The sequence below is a fragment of the Pristis pectinata genome, chromosome 6, assembly GCF_009764475.1.
Source record: "Pristis pectinata isolate sPriPec2 chromosome 6, sPriPec2.1.pri, whole genome shotgun sequence".
Lineage (NCBI taxonomy): Eukaryota > Metazoa > Chordata > Chondrichthyes > Rhinopristiformes > Pristidae > Pristis > Pristis pectinata.
Window position 1 is genome coordinate 11,504,914 of NC_067410.1, and position 17,269 is coordinate 11,522,182.

Below are 17,269 nucleotides of genomic sequence, written 5' to 3' on the forward strand. Positions count from 1 at the left end.
GACAAAAGATCATCAACTGAAACATTAACTCTGTTCTCTCTCCACTGATGCTGCTGGAAGCAAACATTTCCAGGATATGCCGTCTTAGTTTAGTTATCCAGCAACTGCAGTAATTTGCTATCTGGAGTATACTTTGGATGCATATCCACAAAATGTAATCTTATTTTACAAAATAATCTATTCCTACGTAAATAAATGAGAAATTCATTCTATCTAGGTTGACTCGTTTCCCAAGTTGATTTCAAAGATGGCAATGCAAAGGAGGAGCAGTAACCAACTCTATACAAGAAAGCATACTCATACACTCAATTTGATGTCCCTCTTGTCACACTCTCCACATCATTCACACTACCCTCTTCATACAGATAAAAACCTTGGTGGGTAGCATGAAAGGAACAGTTTTCAGTGATTATATAAAAAGGTCAGTTCCTGATACAACTAACATGGAACCAACTTGTTTTTTCTGGCACGCATGTTTTTTTTTATTATAAAGTGCACCAATTAACCTTTTGATGGGAAAAACCCATTTCCACAGGCAAGTATGTCGGTCAACAGAGGACATGGATTTATGTTCATTGGCAGAAAAAATTGGAATGGCCAAGAAGGGGAGGTGTTTAGAATGCACTGTCAGATAAAGCAGCGGAAGCAGATCCGATTGCAACTTCAAAAAGGAAAGATTTGCAGAACTGCAGGCAAGAGCTGAGGAGGGGAGGTCAAATGAAGAGAAATGGCATGGAAGTGGAATCCTTCTGCACTGATTGGTTTTATCACTGAAAAGTTGATGGGGTAGAATTCCACCTCTATTACCTACTGATTTAGTCTGAACTAGATTTATATCAATGGAAGAATCAGGCAGCTCCCATGACGGGGAAGCATTCGAGTTCCTTGAGACTAGGACAAAATTCTACCTCTCAATGGATCTGTTTCTGGGGTTACTGTAGTAAGAACTGAACTCAACTTCAGCTGGAAGAACTCAGTTGGTCAGGACGCATCTGTAGAGGGAAATGGACAGTGGACCTTTTGGGTCGAGACCCTTCATCTGTCCATTTCCCCACTGCAGATGCTGCCTGACCCGCTGAGTTCCTGCAGCTCGGTTTTGTCCCCCTCCAGATTCCAGCCTCTTGTGTCTCAATTTCAGATGTCCCACCGACTTTATTTCAGGTACTTCCCTTACAGAGAGGAAGACTGTGAATGAAAATCTAAGTTTAGAAGTGAATCTCTCTCACACACACACACACTTCTATTTCGAGGTTATCATTACCTCATTTCCCCCTCCATCCATTCCTCCCTCCAAACTGTCAATGACCAGTATTCATTACCACCCGGATACATGAAGCAGTCCTACTGATGAGTAGACGTACAATCACTGGCTCTCTTCAGCAATCCTCCCCTACCCCTCTATTTCTCCTTTTTCCTCTCCTCTACCCACCACACATGCAAATTACAACAGGACTTAATGTCTTCACAAACGCATGCAAATAATTATTACGTGGTATTATTATTAATTGTTTTGGTGAGTTTTACTGATGGGATTGCCTTCAGTACCCAATCGATTAAGGACAGGAAATGGCAAAAAAAATATTTTTCCAAGGAAGTTCCTCCCTCCTAAACGAATCGACCATTAATTATTAATCACTGATGAGAGCATTTAATTAGACAATACAGTCGGTTTCCTACACTAACCTGCTCAATCTTCAGGCCTTTGTACTGCAGATTCTGGGAGGAAGGGCAGAGGTTGTAAACGTTGCTGTTATTTTCTCTGCCACTATTTCCCTTGCTTCCTCGCTGCTTGGCTTGGACTGTTTATTGCACAGCGTGCTCGTCCCCCGCTCTTCCTTTGCAATGCGTCCAGAGTCCACAGGGACGTCTAAAACCCCTCGGAAACTTCCTCCTTGCATCACAGAGGTCAACGGCGACATCGCAATGAGGAAGAACCTCTCTTCCTCCGCCTTCTGCGGCGGTTAGCTGGGACTTGTAGTTCGCAGCCGCACGCCATTCACTCGGAACAGCAAGAGACGTCCTCGCCTGACCAGATTCCAGATCCCCTAAAGATTTAATTTATCTCTTCAATCTTGTAATTGGACCTAGGCCATACAGGATCAAAGTCGGGAAGCACCTTTTTCACACAAAGGGTGGTTAAAAATTGTAACGTCCCCTCTCCAAAAGCCCTGAACAAAATAGGTTTTCGGATGAACAGGGATACGAAATAAAACTGGCAAAGAGAACAGAGATGCAAATGAGCTTTTATCTAATTGGCTTTATTCCCAAATTTCACACGGTCCTATCACCGCAAACCCGAGTGGCCAGCCCTCATTTCTGGTGCTCTGAGCTCAACCAAGTCATTGATTTCTTTAATCTGTTCTGTAATTTATTCTTTACCAACGATGTTCCCATTAAATACATTTACATAGCACCTTTAATGTAGAAAACTCTTCCACACATGGACTCTTGTGGTCATGTAATACCTGACGACTTGAGTTGAGGGTGATGTTCTCACTTGCCTGACCCAGCACATAACATTTGTGCAGGACTCAAGCCTGTCCATAGCCTGAAATGGTTGGAAGTTCCTGGGTCATGTGCAAGCAATCTTTCAACAGGCAGTGCCAGTACACAAACAGTAAATTAACCCTTAAATTCCTTGGCTTCCTGACTGTCACAAGACCTCTGCTGCTGCTGAATGTTTCGTTTTTAGGGGTGGTGCTCACTTGAAGCAATGATGGAGAAGCTACTGTAATTTCAAGGCTTTGTTGGTGTATATGTTGCATGTTGTTAATAGAGAAACAAAGGACTGCAGATGCTGGAATCTAGATGAAAAACACGATGATGCTGGAGGAACTCAGCAGGCCAGGCAGCATCCGTGGAGAAAAGCAGGCAGTCAACGTTTCCAGTCAGGACCGTTCTTCAGGACTGAAGATAGGAAAAGGGGAAGCCCAATATATAGGAGGGGAAAGCAGAGCAGTGATAGGTGGACAAAAGAGGGGAGGCGGGGTGGGCACTTGTGGTGATAGGTAGATGCAGGTAAGAGATAGTGATAGGCAGGTGGGGGGGAGGAGGGGAGATGGTAAAAGGTAAGAAGAGAGAGAAAAAAAAGGCTAGGAAAGGGAAGAAGAGAAGAAGCATGGTGGGGGGGGGGGGCGAAGGGGTTTGTGGGGAAGGAGGGTGGGGATTACCTAAAGTGGGAGAATTCAATATTCATGCCATTAGGCTGCAAGGTTCCAAGATGAAAAATGAGGTGCTGTTCCTCCAGTTTGCACTTGGATTAAGTTTAAGATTAAGTTTAAGATTAAGACATCGCACTTAACACCAAGACCAAGGAATTGACTGTGAACTTCAGGAAGGGGAGGTCGGGAGAACACACACCAGTCCTCATTGAGGGGTCAGCGGTGGAAAGGGTGAGCAGATTCAAGTTCCTGGGCATCAACATCTCAGAGAATCTATTTTGGGCCCAACACATTGATGCAATCACGAAGAAGGCATACCAGCGGTTCTACTTCATTAGGAATTTGAAGAGATTTGGTACGTCACCAAAGACTTGCAAATTTCTACAGATGTACAGTGGAGAGCATTCTGACTGGTTGCATCACCACCTGGTATGGAGACTCCAATGTGCAGGATTGCAAGAGGCTGCAGAGGGTTGTAGCCAGCTCCATCATGGGCACAACCTTACCCAGCCATTGAGGACATCTTCAAGAGGCGGTGCCTCAAGAAGGCGGCATCCGTCAGTAGGACCCCTCACCACCTGGTACATGCCCTCTTCTCGTTACTACCATCGGGGAGGAGATACAGGAGCCTGAAGACCCACACTCAACAGTTCAGGAACAGCTTCTTCCCCTCCACCATCAGATTTCTGAACAGTCCATGAACCCATGAACACTACCTCATTATTCCTCTTTTGCACTATTTATTTTTGTAACTTACAGTAATTTTTATGTCTTTATTTCTTGTACCGTACTGCTGCCATAAAACAACACGCCATACATCAGTGATAATAAACCTGATTCTGAATCTGAATTTTGTCAGATCCATAGAGTAGTACAGAAGAGAAATTGACCCTTCAGCCCACCACATCCATGCCAATCTTTTGCCACTAATCCCATTTGCCCGCATTAGGACTGTATCCTTCTATGCTTTGCCTATTTACGTGTTTGTCTAAAAGCCTCTTAAACGTAGTACTGTATCTAATTCCACCAGCTCCTCTGACAGTGGGTTCCAGACGTGGGGGACAGAATGCATCCATATAAGCATTTATTGAAGGCCAAATGAAGTAGAATATGTTTGATCAAAACCAAACTTGACCCAAAATGCCTCAACCACAACCTCTTGGGAATGTCCAATAACTGGATCATTTAATCTAAGATCTTTCCTCCATGCTGTGGTTGTCAATTATTGCCAAACAATTTGTTCCAGCCTGAGGAGATATCTATGGAAGGGAATGGAGTCAACAGCAAAATAACGCAAATGCCAAGGATATTGACTTTGGTGTCCATATATCCCAGCATGTTTATCTTTTTGTACCCTCTCTCTCTTCCTCCCTGCCCTCCTCCCCTCACTCACAATAAAGAGGTAGAGCAGGATGCCATTAATTAACCCATATCCCAGTGTAAAAATAAGCTTCCATCGGCAAATCTATGTCCCTACTAATCTGTGTTCCTGTCTGTGATAGGAAAATAATTTTGATTTTCATCACTCAAGTAAATTTGGAAGCAGCACAGGGTATCACCACGCACTTGAAGGAAACAAATTTCCTGAAGGGTGAAACCCAGCCTCCACCTTTTCTCTGCAAAGGTGTTACGTTGGCGATGAGGAAAACTGTTTCTGAAGTCAGGCAGGACCAAAGAGAAACTCATCTTCTCAAAAAAAACAATAGAGAGCAAGTCTAGCAACTGTCAGCAATTAAAAAATAATCAGGAAAGGGAAAATGACCAAAACAATAGGAATAATTTGACTGTTAAACCCGGATATAGGAGGAATATTGAGAGATGTATTTGTTCTCTGCAAACAACATTGATGATGAAGGTAAACCAAGAACTATCCTAATTACTGTGATGGGAATCTCGTCATATAGTTTAATGAGAAATTTAATGCCCCTGGAGAAAGTCAGTAATGAAAAAAAAATTGAGGAGTTGGTTGATTTGTTGAAGAATCACTTTAACCCAATGTCATGCAAAGGTTGAACTTTGACTCACTGTTAAGGAAACCTAACAAAACAGTTGTTGAGTATGTACCTGAATCAAGCTATCACAAAACTGTAGTTATAGCAACAAACCCCTTCAGATGCTAGATACCAGTTATGCAGAATCGATGATGACTGGATTCAAGAGGCACTTGGTATCAGAGGTGAATTTGACCTGTAAGAACTCATTGGAAATTGCTGAAGCAGTGGACGCGGCAAGTAACATATAGGACTTGCAAGTGAGACTGGCTCTTCCATGTAACTGTGCATACAGGACAAGTGAGAAAACATATTTCAATACAAACTGAACATCATTTTAAAAAAGTAAACAGAGGTTGTTACAATCGTGGAGGGAAACATGCGTTCTCTGAAGACACGAGACACTGCAGATGCTGGAATCTGGAGGAAAAAACAAACTGCGCATGGAGGGAAATGGACAGTCGACGTTTTGGGACAATACCTTTCTTCCAGTTCAGTTTGTTTTTTGATATGTGCTCTAAATGTCGGTTCAGACAGAGTGCCATATATGTGATTTAAAAGACCACATCACCAGAGCCTGTAGGCATCAACATGGAGTGAAGTTGAACAAACAAAATGAAAGCATGAAATTAAAGGAAGGCATTCAAAATTTCAGAAGTTTCCACTAGAACGAAGCAAGTGGTGATATTCGTATTGGTTTATTATTGTCACTTGTACCGAGGTACAGTGAAAAACCTGTCTTACTTACCGTTCATACAGATCAATTCATTACATCGAGGTAGTATAGGATAAAAACAATAACCGAATACAGAGTAAAGTGTCACAGCTACAGAGAAAGTGCAGTGCAGGTAGACAATAAGGCACAAGGTCATAACAAGGTAGATTGTGAGGTGAGAGTCCAACTTGCAAGATGGCGCCAGAGCGTGGCGACTTGTTGCAAGCTGCTCTCTGCAGATCCACTCATTAATTTTACTATAATTGTTCTACACTTTTAAATTTGAATTACTTCAATGCATTCTGTACTACCTCAATGCACTCTGTAATGAATTGATCTGTACAAACAGTATGCAAGACAAGTTTTTCACGGTACAAGTGACAATAATAAACCAATACCAATCTTATAAGAGATACACAGCGGGATAGAAGCTGTCCTTGAGCCTGGTTGTATGTGCCCTCAGGCTCCTGTGTCTTCTGCCTGGAGAGGAGAGAAGAGAGAATGTCTGGGGTGGGTCTGGTCTTTGATTACGCTGGCTGCTTCACCGAGGCAGCGAGAAGTATCGACAGAGTAAGTTTACAATGCCAGCTTAATAAACATTGAATCACTGATTGTTGACACAAAAGTGAATGTCAGAGATGTACATCTGAGCTCGAGTCTCTTCCCTGAAGAAAGACTTAATAGGAGACTTATATGCAGTTTTATCTGGAGGGCAGCAGTTCACTAGGTTAGGCATGAGTCATGCGCATCAATAGATAGCATTAGAGGAGCAGTCTGCAAGATTACATACAAGGGCTTGTCCACGTATAACCGCCTAGCTTTTACAACTCCACCTGCACTTGCCAGCTTTCAGAGGTCCATGGAGATATTGCTGCAGGGTATTCCTCGGGTTTCTATGTACTTGAAAAATATCCTGGTTATGGGAGCCTTGGCAGATGAATGCCTACAGAATCTAGAATTGCTAGTCCTACCTTTTCCAGTCTGCTCATATTTAGAGAAGTGTGCTTTCTTGGCGAAAGAGCTGAAGTTGAATTATTATAGTCAATTCTTGCCAAATCTAGCAATGCTCTCAGCTCTGTTGCACAAAGTGCTAAAAATGATGTGAAGTGTATGTGGAATCAAGCTCAAGGAAAGGCTTTTGTGCATTCCAAAGGATTGCTCCTGTCCGCTGATGTGTCGTTCCACTAAACAGAGGTATTATCTAATCTTGTGATACATCACCATATGGTATCAGCGCTATGGTGTCCCATTGATTGGAAGATGGTTCTGAAAAGCCGATAGGGTTTATGTCCAGAACGTTGGCAGCAGTAGAGAAAAAAATTCACTTAGTGTTTCAATGAGTACATTTATGGACATCATAACTTTTACGCAGATCAGAAACCCCTGATATCCCTGCTCCGAGAAATGAAATCTGTGTATCAAATGGTTTCCCTTTGAGTTCAAAGATGGAATTCAAACTTGTGAGTATTTAAGCATTTTATTGTTTGCAAAGCTGGGTAATACCACAGGTCTTAGTTCTCTTCTCGCACAAGAGACAATTGCTGATGAAGAAATACAGGACCAGTACTGATGATAAATCATTTGTACACTACGATTGTCAGTACAATGCATGTCAGACAAAGGACAGCAAAAGATCCCATGGTGCATCACATGGAAGTCAGATGGTCCACCATAATCAAATTCAAGGTCAAGTTTATTGTCATATGCACATGTATGCACAGGTGCAATGAAAAACTTACTTGCAGCAGCATCACAGGCACATAGCATCAGATAAGCAGTATTCACAAGAAAAACATAAACAATTTTTACAAGAAAGAACACAAATATAACAAAAAAAGTCCATTTTATTAGTCCATTGAGTGAAGATCTCCAGCAGATTTCAGATTTTGTTAAATAATGTTGAATTAAATTGGGGGGAGTTTGGGTTGGAGATTTGGGTTGGGCTGAAGAAGATGGAATCTGATAGGAGAGGACAGGAGAGGAGAGGACATGCCCACATCCCAGAGAAAGATGGATTGATCTGTTTACCAAGGTCAGAAATGATGCAATCTAATCATACAGTACAGTGCAAGACACAAAAAATTACTATAAGTTACAAAAGTAAATAAATAGTTCAAAAGAATAATAATGAGGTACTGTTCACGGGTTCATGGACTGTTCAGAAATCTGATGGCGGAGGGGAAGAAGTTGAGTGTGGGTCTTCAGGCTCCTGCACCTCCTCCTTGATGGCAGTAACGTGAAGAGGGCACATCCCAGGTGGTGAGGGTCCTTAATGATGGATGCCACCTTCTGGAGGCACCGCCTCTTGAAGATATCCTCGATAGCAGGAAGGGTTGTGCCCGTGATGGAGCTGGCTGAGTCTACAACCATCTGCAGTCTCTTTTGATCCTGCACATTGGAGTCTCCATACCAGGCAGTGATGCAACCAGTCAGAATGCTCTCCACTGTATATCTGTTGTCTTTGGTGACATACCAAATCTCCTCAAACTCCTAATGAAGTAGAGCCACTGGCGTGCCTTCTTCATGATTGTATCAATGTGTTGGGCCCAAGGTAGATCCTCTGAGATGTTGACGTCCAGGAACTTCAACCCACGGAAATAGCTCTCTTCACACAGCGCCTCACGTCCTGACAATTCCCACCCTGCAGGAGTCACAGAGTCTTCACAGTGCCTAGCCAGCCTTGAAGTCCACCAGAATCACACCTGTGACAGGACTGTTGGCTTCCCTACCTGAAAAGACCAGGATTTGTTTGTTGAGAATGACCAGAAGATTCAGGAGCTAAGCTGGCGCAGCCTTTGGGCACCTGAGGAGAAAAATGTAGGAAGGTCAAGTGCAAAGCTCATGGTGTACCATGTGGCTGGGATCCTTCTCATCTGGAATGCTTCTAAAATTTGGACTAGTTACAGCAGTCAGGTCAAAGTGTCAGATTTGTACCACCAATGCTGTTTTTGCAAAATCCACCAAATACTGGGACGAGAATCAAACCAATACTCGTATCCTCTACCATGCCAGCCTCTAGGCTCCAAATGCATTCAGTTGGCTCTGTTGGGCAGGCCACATCCATCACATATCTGTCACCAGATTCCTGATATAGCCATTCCAATCCAAGCTCTGTCATGGCAAGAGATTACTCAGTAGTCAGAGAAAACAACAGATGGCTTCAAAGCTTCATCGATGGAGAGTAACAATTCAGCGACTCATGGGAATAATTGGCCCACAACTGCTGAAAATGGAGAAAGAGAATTTGGGATTGTACAGTTGAAAAAAACTGGAGAAATTAATGGGACTGAAAGCTGATAAATGTTGAGGATCTGATGACGTGCATCCTAGGATTATGATGGAGTTGGCCTTGGGATATTGTATGCACTGCTTGTCATCATTGAAAATTCCACATATTCTGGTATGGTTTCCATAAAGCAAATATGACCTCATGATTTATGAAAAGTGGAAGAAAGAAAAAGAGAATTGTAGACCAGTTAGCCTGGCATCAATAAAAGGGAAATTTCTAGAATCCATTATTAAAGAAGTGGTATTAAAGCACACAGAAATTAATAAAAGGATTGGGTAGAACCAATGTGAATTGATGAAGAGAAATTCCAAATTGACTAACCTTTGAGATTGAATCTAACAGAATAGATAAGTGGGATTCAGTTGGTACAGTGTATTTGGACTTTCAGAACATTTTTGATAAAGTGCCACGTGGGACTATGACACAAACCACTATAGTGCATGGTACTAGCAGTTGTATTCTCCTTTCCCCTGCTCCTCAATATTTCCATCCAAACCAATTCCACATCACAGGTAGGTCAGACAAGTGAGATGGAGAATTAAAGTGACAGGCAAGTGGTTACCCAATCTGCGTTTGGTTTCTTCAGTGGAGAGAAAATCACACCGAGATCCAAATGCAGGACACTGGATGCCTAACTTGCTGGGCATATCTATATCCCTACATTTTCCAAATTTCTAAATTCCACTGTTTTTTCTCCTACACAAACTGCCCTCATTTCATGGTTTTTGTTCATTTTTTCCCATAGGTGCCCTTAACCCATCAACAAGATGACCTCAACAATTTATCCCCAAGGCAATCCTGGCTTCACTCCCTGTACTATATCTATCCATCCACTTTCTCCAAAACGTCAACTAACTTGTTTTCTTCTTTCTCTAGTTCTGACGAAGGATCTTCCACCTGAAACATCAACTCCATGCCTCCTTCCAAACCTGCTGCCTGATCTGCTGAGTGTTTTCAGGATCTTTTTAATCTCAATCTCCAATGTTCGGTCGGAGCCAATAGGCGGACCTTCTCTCTCCCGGCGTGCCGCACGGCGCTCTCTAACTCAATGCTGCGTTGAAGTCAATGGAGATGGGGGTTTGGTGGTGGAAAAGACCTTCTTTCTCCCAGCATGCTGCGCGGCGTCCTTCTTGCTCAGTGCTCCGTTAAAGCCAATGGGGGAGACCACGGCGCTCCCGGCGTCCCACGTGACACCCTCCTTTTCCCTCCCCCTCCCGCGTGAAAACCGATGGGCGGGCCTTAGCGCTCCCGGCCTGACACGTGATAGCCTCCTTTCGCCAATGCCGTCTGCAAGCCGATGGGCGGACCTTCTCGCTCCCGGCATGCCACGTGACACCCTCCTCCCTATGCCACCTTGAAGCCGATGGGGCGGACCTTCTCTCTCCCAGCGTGCCCCGCGAGCGTTTCGGTGCCAATCCGAGGGGGAAGGAGAAGCGGCGCCATTTTGTTGGTGTTGTCTGCGAGGGGAAGCGGAGCAGACGCGAGAGGCGCTTGTCCGCTTTACCGGAGAAATCCCGGCCTTTGCGACACCGCATCGACAGCTTTTAACAGCGCGGCGTATTTTCCTGGCCTCTTCCGGGGATATCTCGGTGGAAAAAGTGAGTGTTTGTCGAGGTGGGAGTGTGAGGTTGGCGGTGTGGTCGGTAGAGGCCGCCGAGGGAGAGAGCGTCAGCCTCGGGCACAGCGCAGGGCCCAGGGCGGGGACCGTCTGCTTTAAATACAGGTATATCCAGGGGGGAGAGAAGGTTCAAAAAACACGTGTGCAATATTGTATATTTTAATATTTGCATTAATTATTTTCGAATTTTCTTTGTGCTGCCCGAAGCATCTGATGTCTGTTCTCAAAAATGTTAAAAGTCTACCACCGACGTCGTTTCCTTTGTTCTTAATATTATAGAGATTAAATATCCACATTTTATTTAACAATCAAATGTTAAGGCTGCAGCATAGCAACTGGCCATTTGGCCCAACTGGTCTGCAATACTTCACGACCCTCCCCTCTCTCAAAAGCATTTGGCCATTTGAATCTAGATCTCTCTCTCAGCACATTCACCTGCTAGTACTATTGTACAGTTTTTTTTTGTTCAACCTTAAAATATTTTCCTAAATTATTTGTATTTTAAACAGGTGAATATTACTTCCAAATCCATCCTGTTGAACCTCTTCATAATTTAAAATGTTTTTTTTGTCTTTTTCCAGAAATGAGAACTGACTGCTTTTTTTTTTGTGGATACATTCTGCAAATTCAGATTAAAATATTGTTTCTTCTGCATTTTATTCACTACTTATTTCCTGCATGCACCTTGCCAGTAGTAGCTTAATTAACCAAGACCACATAATATGCATTTTGATTGTTGTCTCTCTGCCTTTGCATTCTTTGCCTCTAGAAATGCGTTCAGTATGTATAATGCTACATTTAACCATTTATGTATTTGTATTCTTAGATCTCTACCTCAGTTGGTCTCCTACCTTCATGGACGGTGTCGTTCTTATTCCTCCTACCAAATTGACCAACGTTGTACAGTGAACAATATTGAACATTTTTGTCATTTATTCAGCCAATCTGCAGGGTTTTTATTTTTATTTTGGTTTGTTAGCTAATCTCTTTTAATTTATGTCAGCCATTGTAACTACTTGAGCACTAAAATTTAAGATGAGATTTCCAGACAGTGCCATCCTTTGAATGAGACATTAAAGCAAGGCTGTCCATCTTTTCAGGTGGATATGAAACACTCCTTGCTACTATTTTGAAGCATAGTGAAGAGTTGATTGTTCCTAAAACTTCCAGAAAATCTGTCTCATACTGTTGGAGCTGGTTGTGCACAAATTTTTGGCTGCACTCCCCATTCTTGCAACAATGTCAATGCTTTAAGTATTTCATTGACAGTCAGCTGCTTGGGTACACAAAGCACAATATGACTGCAGTTCTTTTTCAGTTTAGTATCAACTGCATATTGAAGCATAGCTTGTTTATAAATTTGGTGAACAACAGTGATCTCACTTTTTATTTAGCAATCATTCAATCAAGTTTTCAACTTGATTCTTGATTTCCAAATGACCTGACTTTGGTATTTCATGACATAATAGTGTCATACAGCACAGAAACAGGCCCTTCAGTTCACTGAATCTACACTAAAAATCAACCACATATTTACACTGATCCTACATCAATCCCAGTTCTATTCTTCTCATATTCTCATGAACTCTTTCCCACCACACATACACAAAAGGGTCAACTTACAGTGGGCAGTTAGCCTACCAACTTGCAAGTCTGTGGGATATGGAGTCTGCAGAGGAAGCCCATGCTGTCACAGGGAGAACATGCGGACTTCACACAGCAACCGGAGGTTGGGATTGAACCCTAGTTTCTGGCATTGTGAGGCAGCCGTTCATTTTGCTGTACCACTGTGCCAGTTTCAAATAAAACCTCTAACAAGGTGTCACTGAATTCATCTCCACTTGATTGGCCATTGTCTGTTATTTCAAACACTTCAAAAAGGTTGTTAAATCTGATTTGTATTTGTCCATGCTCATAGGTTAGTGACCTCTGTCCATTACAAGTCCACACACTGGCATAACTATCTTGACTACACCTCTTCCTACTCTGCTTTTTGTAAGATCTCTATTCCATTCTCTCAATTTCTCTGGCTCAATTGCTTCTATTTTCCACACTTTCAACATCTTAATTCCAACATGGAGAAGAAACTGTGGTTAACAGACACTTGATCATGTCTATTCTATTTTGCACATTTCTATTATCGTATTCCCATACAGCATGGAATCAGGCCCTTCTGCCTACAGTTATCCATTTGCAATAATCCCATTATATTCTCCCCACTTTCCCATGAGCTTCTAGAAACTACCACTCACCCACATACTAGGGACAATTTACAGTGGCCAATTAACCCACCAGCCTGCACTTTGGGGTGTGAGAGGAAACTGGAGTACCTGAAGGAAACCCAGGAGATCACAAGCAGAATGTGCAAACTCCACACACACAGCACTGGAAGTCAGGTTTGAATTCAGTTTGCTGGAGCTGAAATGCAGCAGCTCTACCAGCTATGCCACTCTGCCTCCCACCCAAACTCAGGAAAGGGTTTCTCTTATTCTCACATTCCACCTCACCTGCCTCCACATTTAATCATATGGATCATTCTCTAATTTTCACTATATTAATTGTGATGCTGCTACCAGACATGTTTTCTCTTCTCCCCTCCCAGCATTCTGAAGGGACTGTTCCCTCCACAACTCGGTGCTAAGCTCTTCAATCTCGACTAACAACTGTGGCACCCTTCCGAAACAATCTTGGGAGATGCCACACCTGCCCTTTTGCCTCTTTCCTGCCCACCATCCAGGGATCCAACATTCCTTCCGTTTGAAGTAGCTATTTATCTGTATATTTTCCAGTGCACTGTATTTGGTGCTCATCATGTCATCCCCTCAACATTGGAGTGACATCTTTGCAGACATCTGTTCAGTCCACAAGAGTGACCTAAGGTTTCCAGTTACCTGTCATTAGTTCTTACTCCCAATTTGGTACTTTGACATATTGCACTGTTCCAATGAATCTGGGTGTGAACTCTAGGAGTAGCATCTCATCTTTCATTACAGTCCTCAGGACTCAACATTGAGTTAAACCGTTTGGATAACCAGCTTTTCTAGTCTCTATCATACCTGCTCATTTCTGATAAGATTGTCAAACTCTGCTGCTTTTTCCCCCTCTTTCCACAGATACTTGCTGACCTGCTGAATATTATTTGCATTATTCTCTTTTATTTCAGATTTTCTCTCACTCTCTGAGCAGCTGAGATTATCAAGTCTTAATTTTAGTTGACGTTAGCATTGTATCATTGCTGTGTCACTAATATCTTTACCTAACTAATTCCTGTACTTAACCATTCTGGTCCATTTGTAACTAGTTTCACAGCTAATGGTATTTAGCGTTGATGTTGTCGCCAATGTCCACGTCCTGGGGTGGGGAGATGGGGAAGAGCTATGAATAGTAATGGTGGTTTCTCAGAGGTAAACTGAGCTGATTTCCGGTTGTTAAATTTTCTTACCTTAAACGTATTATGATATTTCATTGATGTTTCTTTTCATTACTTGACCGTGGTCTTTTGTCACATCAACAATTATAGGATTCACAAATTACTTTGCTTGCACTTTTGTCTCTTTTAAATCTGAAAAGTGGTGTGAATCTGGAATTTAACCTAAGTAGAATGAGGAAAAGGTCAAATGTTTGCTTCTCTGCTGCAGTAGGAGAATGGCTAATTTGACATTGGGCTTCAACTCCCCTTTCTGGCCCAATTCCCTTGAGAGAACATGCATAATGTCCAAGGATTTGTAACCTTTTGAAATAGACAATTCTGGTACCTTGCAACCACCCGAGAAGAAATTCTTTCTCATTTCAGTCTTAAATGGCTAAACCCTAGTATTGTCTGTCCCTTATTCTAGACCACACCAAGGAGAGCATCTTCATAAGTGTGCTCTGAATGGTTTAGAAGCAGTTTTTCCTCAGGCATGTTATTAGGCCATAGCAAATCTTGGTGGATCTGAAATGTAAATCTGTTCCTTTCAAAGAGGCACTCCAGCTTGAATGCAAAATTGTCAAAAAAAATTTGAATGGTCATTATTGAATTCTTGCATAAGAATGCCTGCTTTATGTATTCACAATGCTTTTTCACTCATTAGTATTTGTTACAGTACTGAAGGTTCCTTCGGAAATGTCAGAAAGAAACAGGAGTATATCGGAATTATGCATATGATTGGTCATTAGAAATCTAACAAGCCTTTTGTAGGAGGATTTGGATAGTAAATCTTTTTGGAAGGTGTTGTAGAGCAGCTAGTCCATCCCGTTTGGCTTCACATATGCTCCCCTGACCATAGTGTTCCTTTGGAAGTGAGAATTGTTACAAGTATCAAAATGCAGGCGACCTCCATGTTACGGCCATTCAGGTTACAGAAATTCACCCTTGCAGAACTCTCAAATCACTACCCAAAGATTGGAGATACAGAATAAGATGCACTTTTCCAGCATTTATTTTGGGGAGGGGGGGTGCAAAGTGAATACAGAATTTATTTTTTCCCACCTCACACTTCTTGATGCATGTGCAGATGACGCAGTGTTACAATACAGGAAATCACAATACAGGCCATTTTCTGGGAAGGCAAACCTCCCTTCCCCTGTAACACAGGTCACCTGTATAGTTCAATGCCTGCTTGTATTTACTGATAAATGTTCTACCTTCACATTTGAAACTGTTGTGATGAAAATTTAATGAATTGTGATATTTCACTCTTATGAAAGGAATGCCTTTAGTAGTGGGATGGAGTAATTATATTGCCACAGGTTTCTATCATGAATGAATGATAGGTGCTGCATAATGAGGAATTTCTAATGACTCAAACACAATTTTATGTGATGGTCCAGTTATCCCTACTCTACAAATACTTGCTTTTCACTTTCTAACACTGACAGTGTGACGAGTGCAAATTATACCCAATTGTTTTGAATTTTTAAGAATGGATTCAAGAATAAAATTCCTACAAACATCCATACTATAAGATCAGAGCTCACTACTGATTGTGCTTTAGTTATTTCATTGTTTTGGAATTTGTTTGGAATCACTTGGATTAAATCCTGTAGCTTCTGGTCTTTCAACTAAGGTTGGCTCAAGTTGTTGGTTTTAAATCCAAAGAGAGGGGATCAATTAAATGACCTGTTCAACTGCTCACTTATTATAACCTGATTTGCTTTGAAAATTATTCATTTTTCTCACCTTCTGTGGAGTTGTCATATGCAGAAAAGATCTATATTTTAGGGTTTACTTGTTGGATAATAGACATGCTGGTTGATGGATCTGTTTGGTTTTATACAGTGACTTGAGTGGAAAATCACTGAGAAGTGAGGGGATGAGGGAAGAAGGACATTAGGTGGGGCAATGACATCATGCCTGTATTGAGTTCAGTTTAATTCTGCCCTCGAGTTGTGGAATGTTCGTGAATGTTTCAGATTTGAATTCTGGAGTAGTGGGCTGTTGCATTTTAGTCACAATATACACAACAGCACTTTGGGATTATCAAAGATGATAATTTGCGCAGTAAACACATACACCAACTTTAATTGTGGCATTGCATTACAACTGTTAAAATGGGGGCCCAGGTGCTGCATATTGTCTACTGGTCATAATTATAAATTACAAGCAAAGTTAATGGAGAATGATTGGGTTATTCATTTAACAAATTTGTTTGGGGGCAATAATGTGATCATATGAATCCCCTGACAATTTAGCAAGATTTAGCTGGATTCGGCTGCAGATGAGGAATTTAGATTGGAGTTTACTCCTTGTCTGTCTTTCCCTTTGTGGCATTTCTGATCCATGCTGTCTCTCTCCAGGTGAAGGCATTGAGATTTTGTCTAGAGTTTGCTGGGTTTTTAAAGCTTTTGAGGCACTTAAAAAAGAATCCTTTGATAATATTGTTGCTTTAGATATGGATGTTCAACGGATCATAATGTCTTAACTTTTTTGGATATTGGATTGGGAGGAAATGCTTTGAGTTATAACAAATTATTTAATCCACTTTAATGTCAATGTTGTCTCATTTAGAATACTTCTGAATTTATTTGCAGATTATCACTCAACTGGTTTGGGAAAGCTGACTTCACGATAGCCAGTCACAATGGGCTATGATAAATATGATAAACGGTAAGAATTTATTTTTTGATAACTGAATACTGCAGATGCTGGAAATTTGAAATAAAAACAGAATATTCTGAGTACCCAAATGGTCATGAATTATCTGGTGAGAGAGACGTGTCAAGTCTATGACCCTTCTTCAGAACTGGCAGAATGTTCAGAGGAAAGGTCATCGAACTGATACGTTAACTTTGTTTCTTTCCCCGTAGATGCTCCCAGGTATTTATAGCATTTTGTTTTTGAATTTTGTCCATTTATTTACGGTTTCTGTTATTGTACTGTCATCATTCACAATACCTGATCTGTCCTCAAGGGGATAATGAAGGCTGTTTTGAGACTTTGACTTTGAGAGAGCATAAGTTTGTCAAAGAACTTTCTTATCTTTGCAGCACTTCTGTTAAAATACATTAATTTAT

General features: G+C 41.7%; 2 protein-coding genes across 3 annotated transcripts in view; one reads left to right on the plus strand and one right to left on the minus strand.

The window, feature by feature from the left end:
* Positions 1–1,889, minus strand: part of mon1a (MON1 secretory trafficking family member A) — a 29,306-nt gene extending 27,417 nt beyond the window's left edge. Inside the window, exon 1 of the mRNA XM_052018288.1 lies at positions 1,684–1,889. The gene's annotated coding sequence lies outside the window, so the exon portion shown is untranslated. The remainder of the gene's footprint in view (positions 1–1,683) is intronic.
* Positions 1,890–10,512: 8,623 nt separating this feature from the next.
* LOC127572135 (RNA-binding protein 5-like) overlaps positions 10,513–17,269 on the plus strand; it is a 34,453-nt gene continuing 27,696 nt past the window's right edge. The window contains exons 1-2 of one of the 2 annotated variants that reach the window (XM_052019084.1): positions 10,513–10,754; positions 16,787–16,862. In XM_052019084.1, coding sequence (XP_051875044.1) covers positions 16,837–16,862 — 26 coding nt within the window. In that variant the 5' untranslated portion in view covers positions 10,513–10,754; positions 16,787–16,836. The remainder of the gene's footprint in view (positions 10,755–16,786; positions 16,863–17,269) is intronic. The other variant, XM_052019085.1, reaches the window with a different exon arrangement.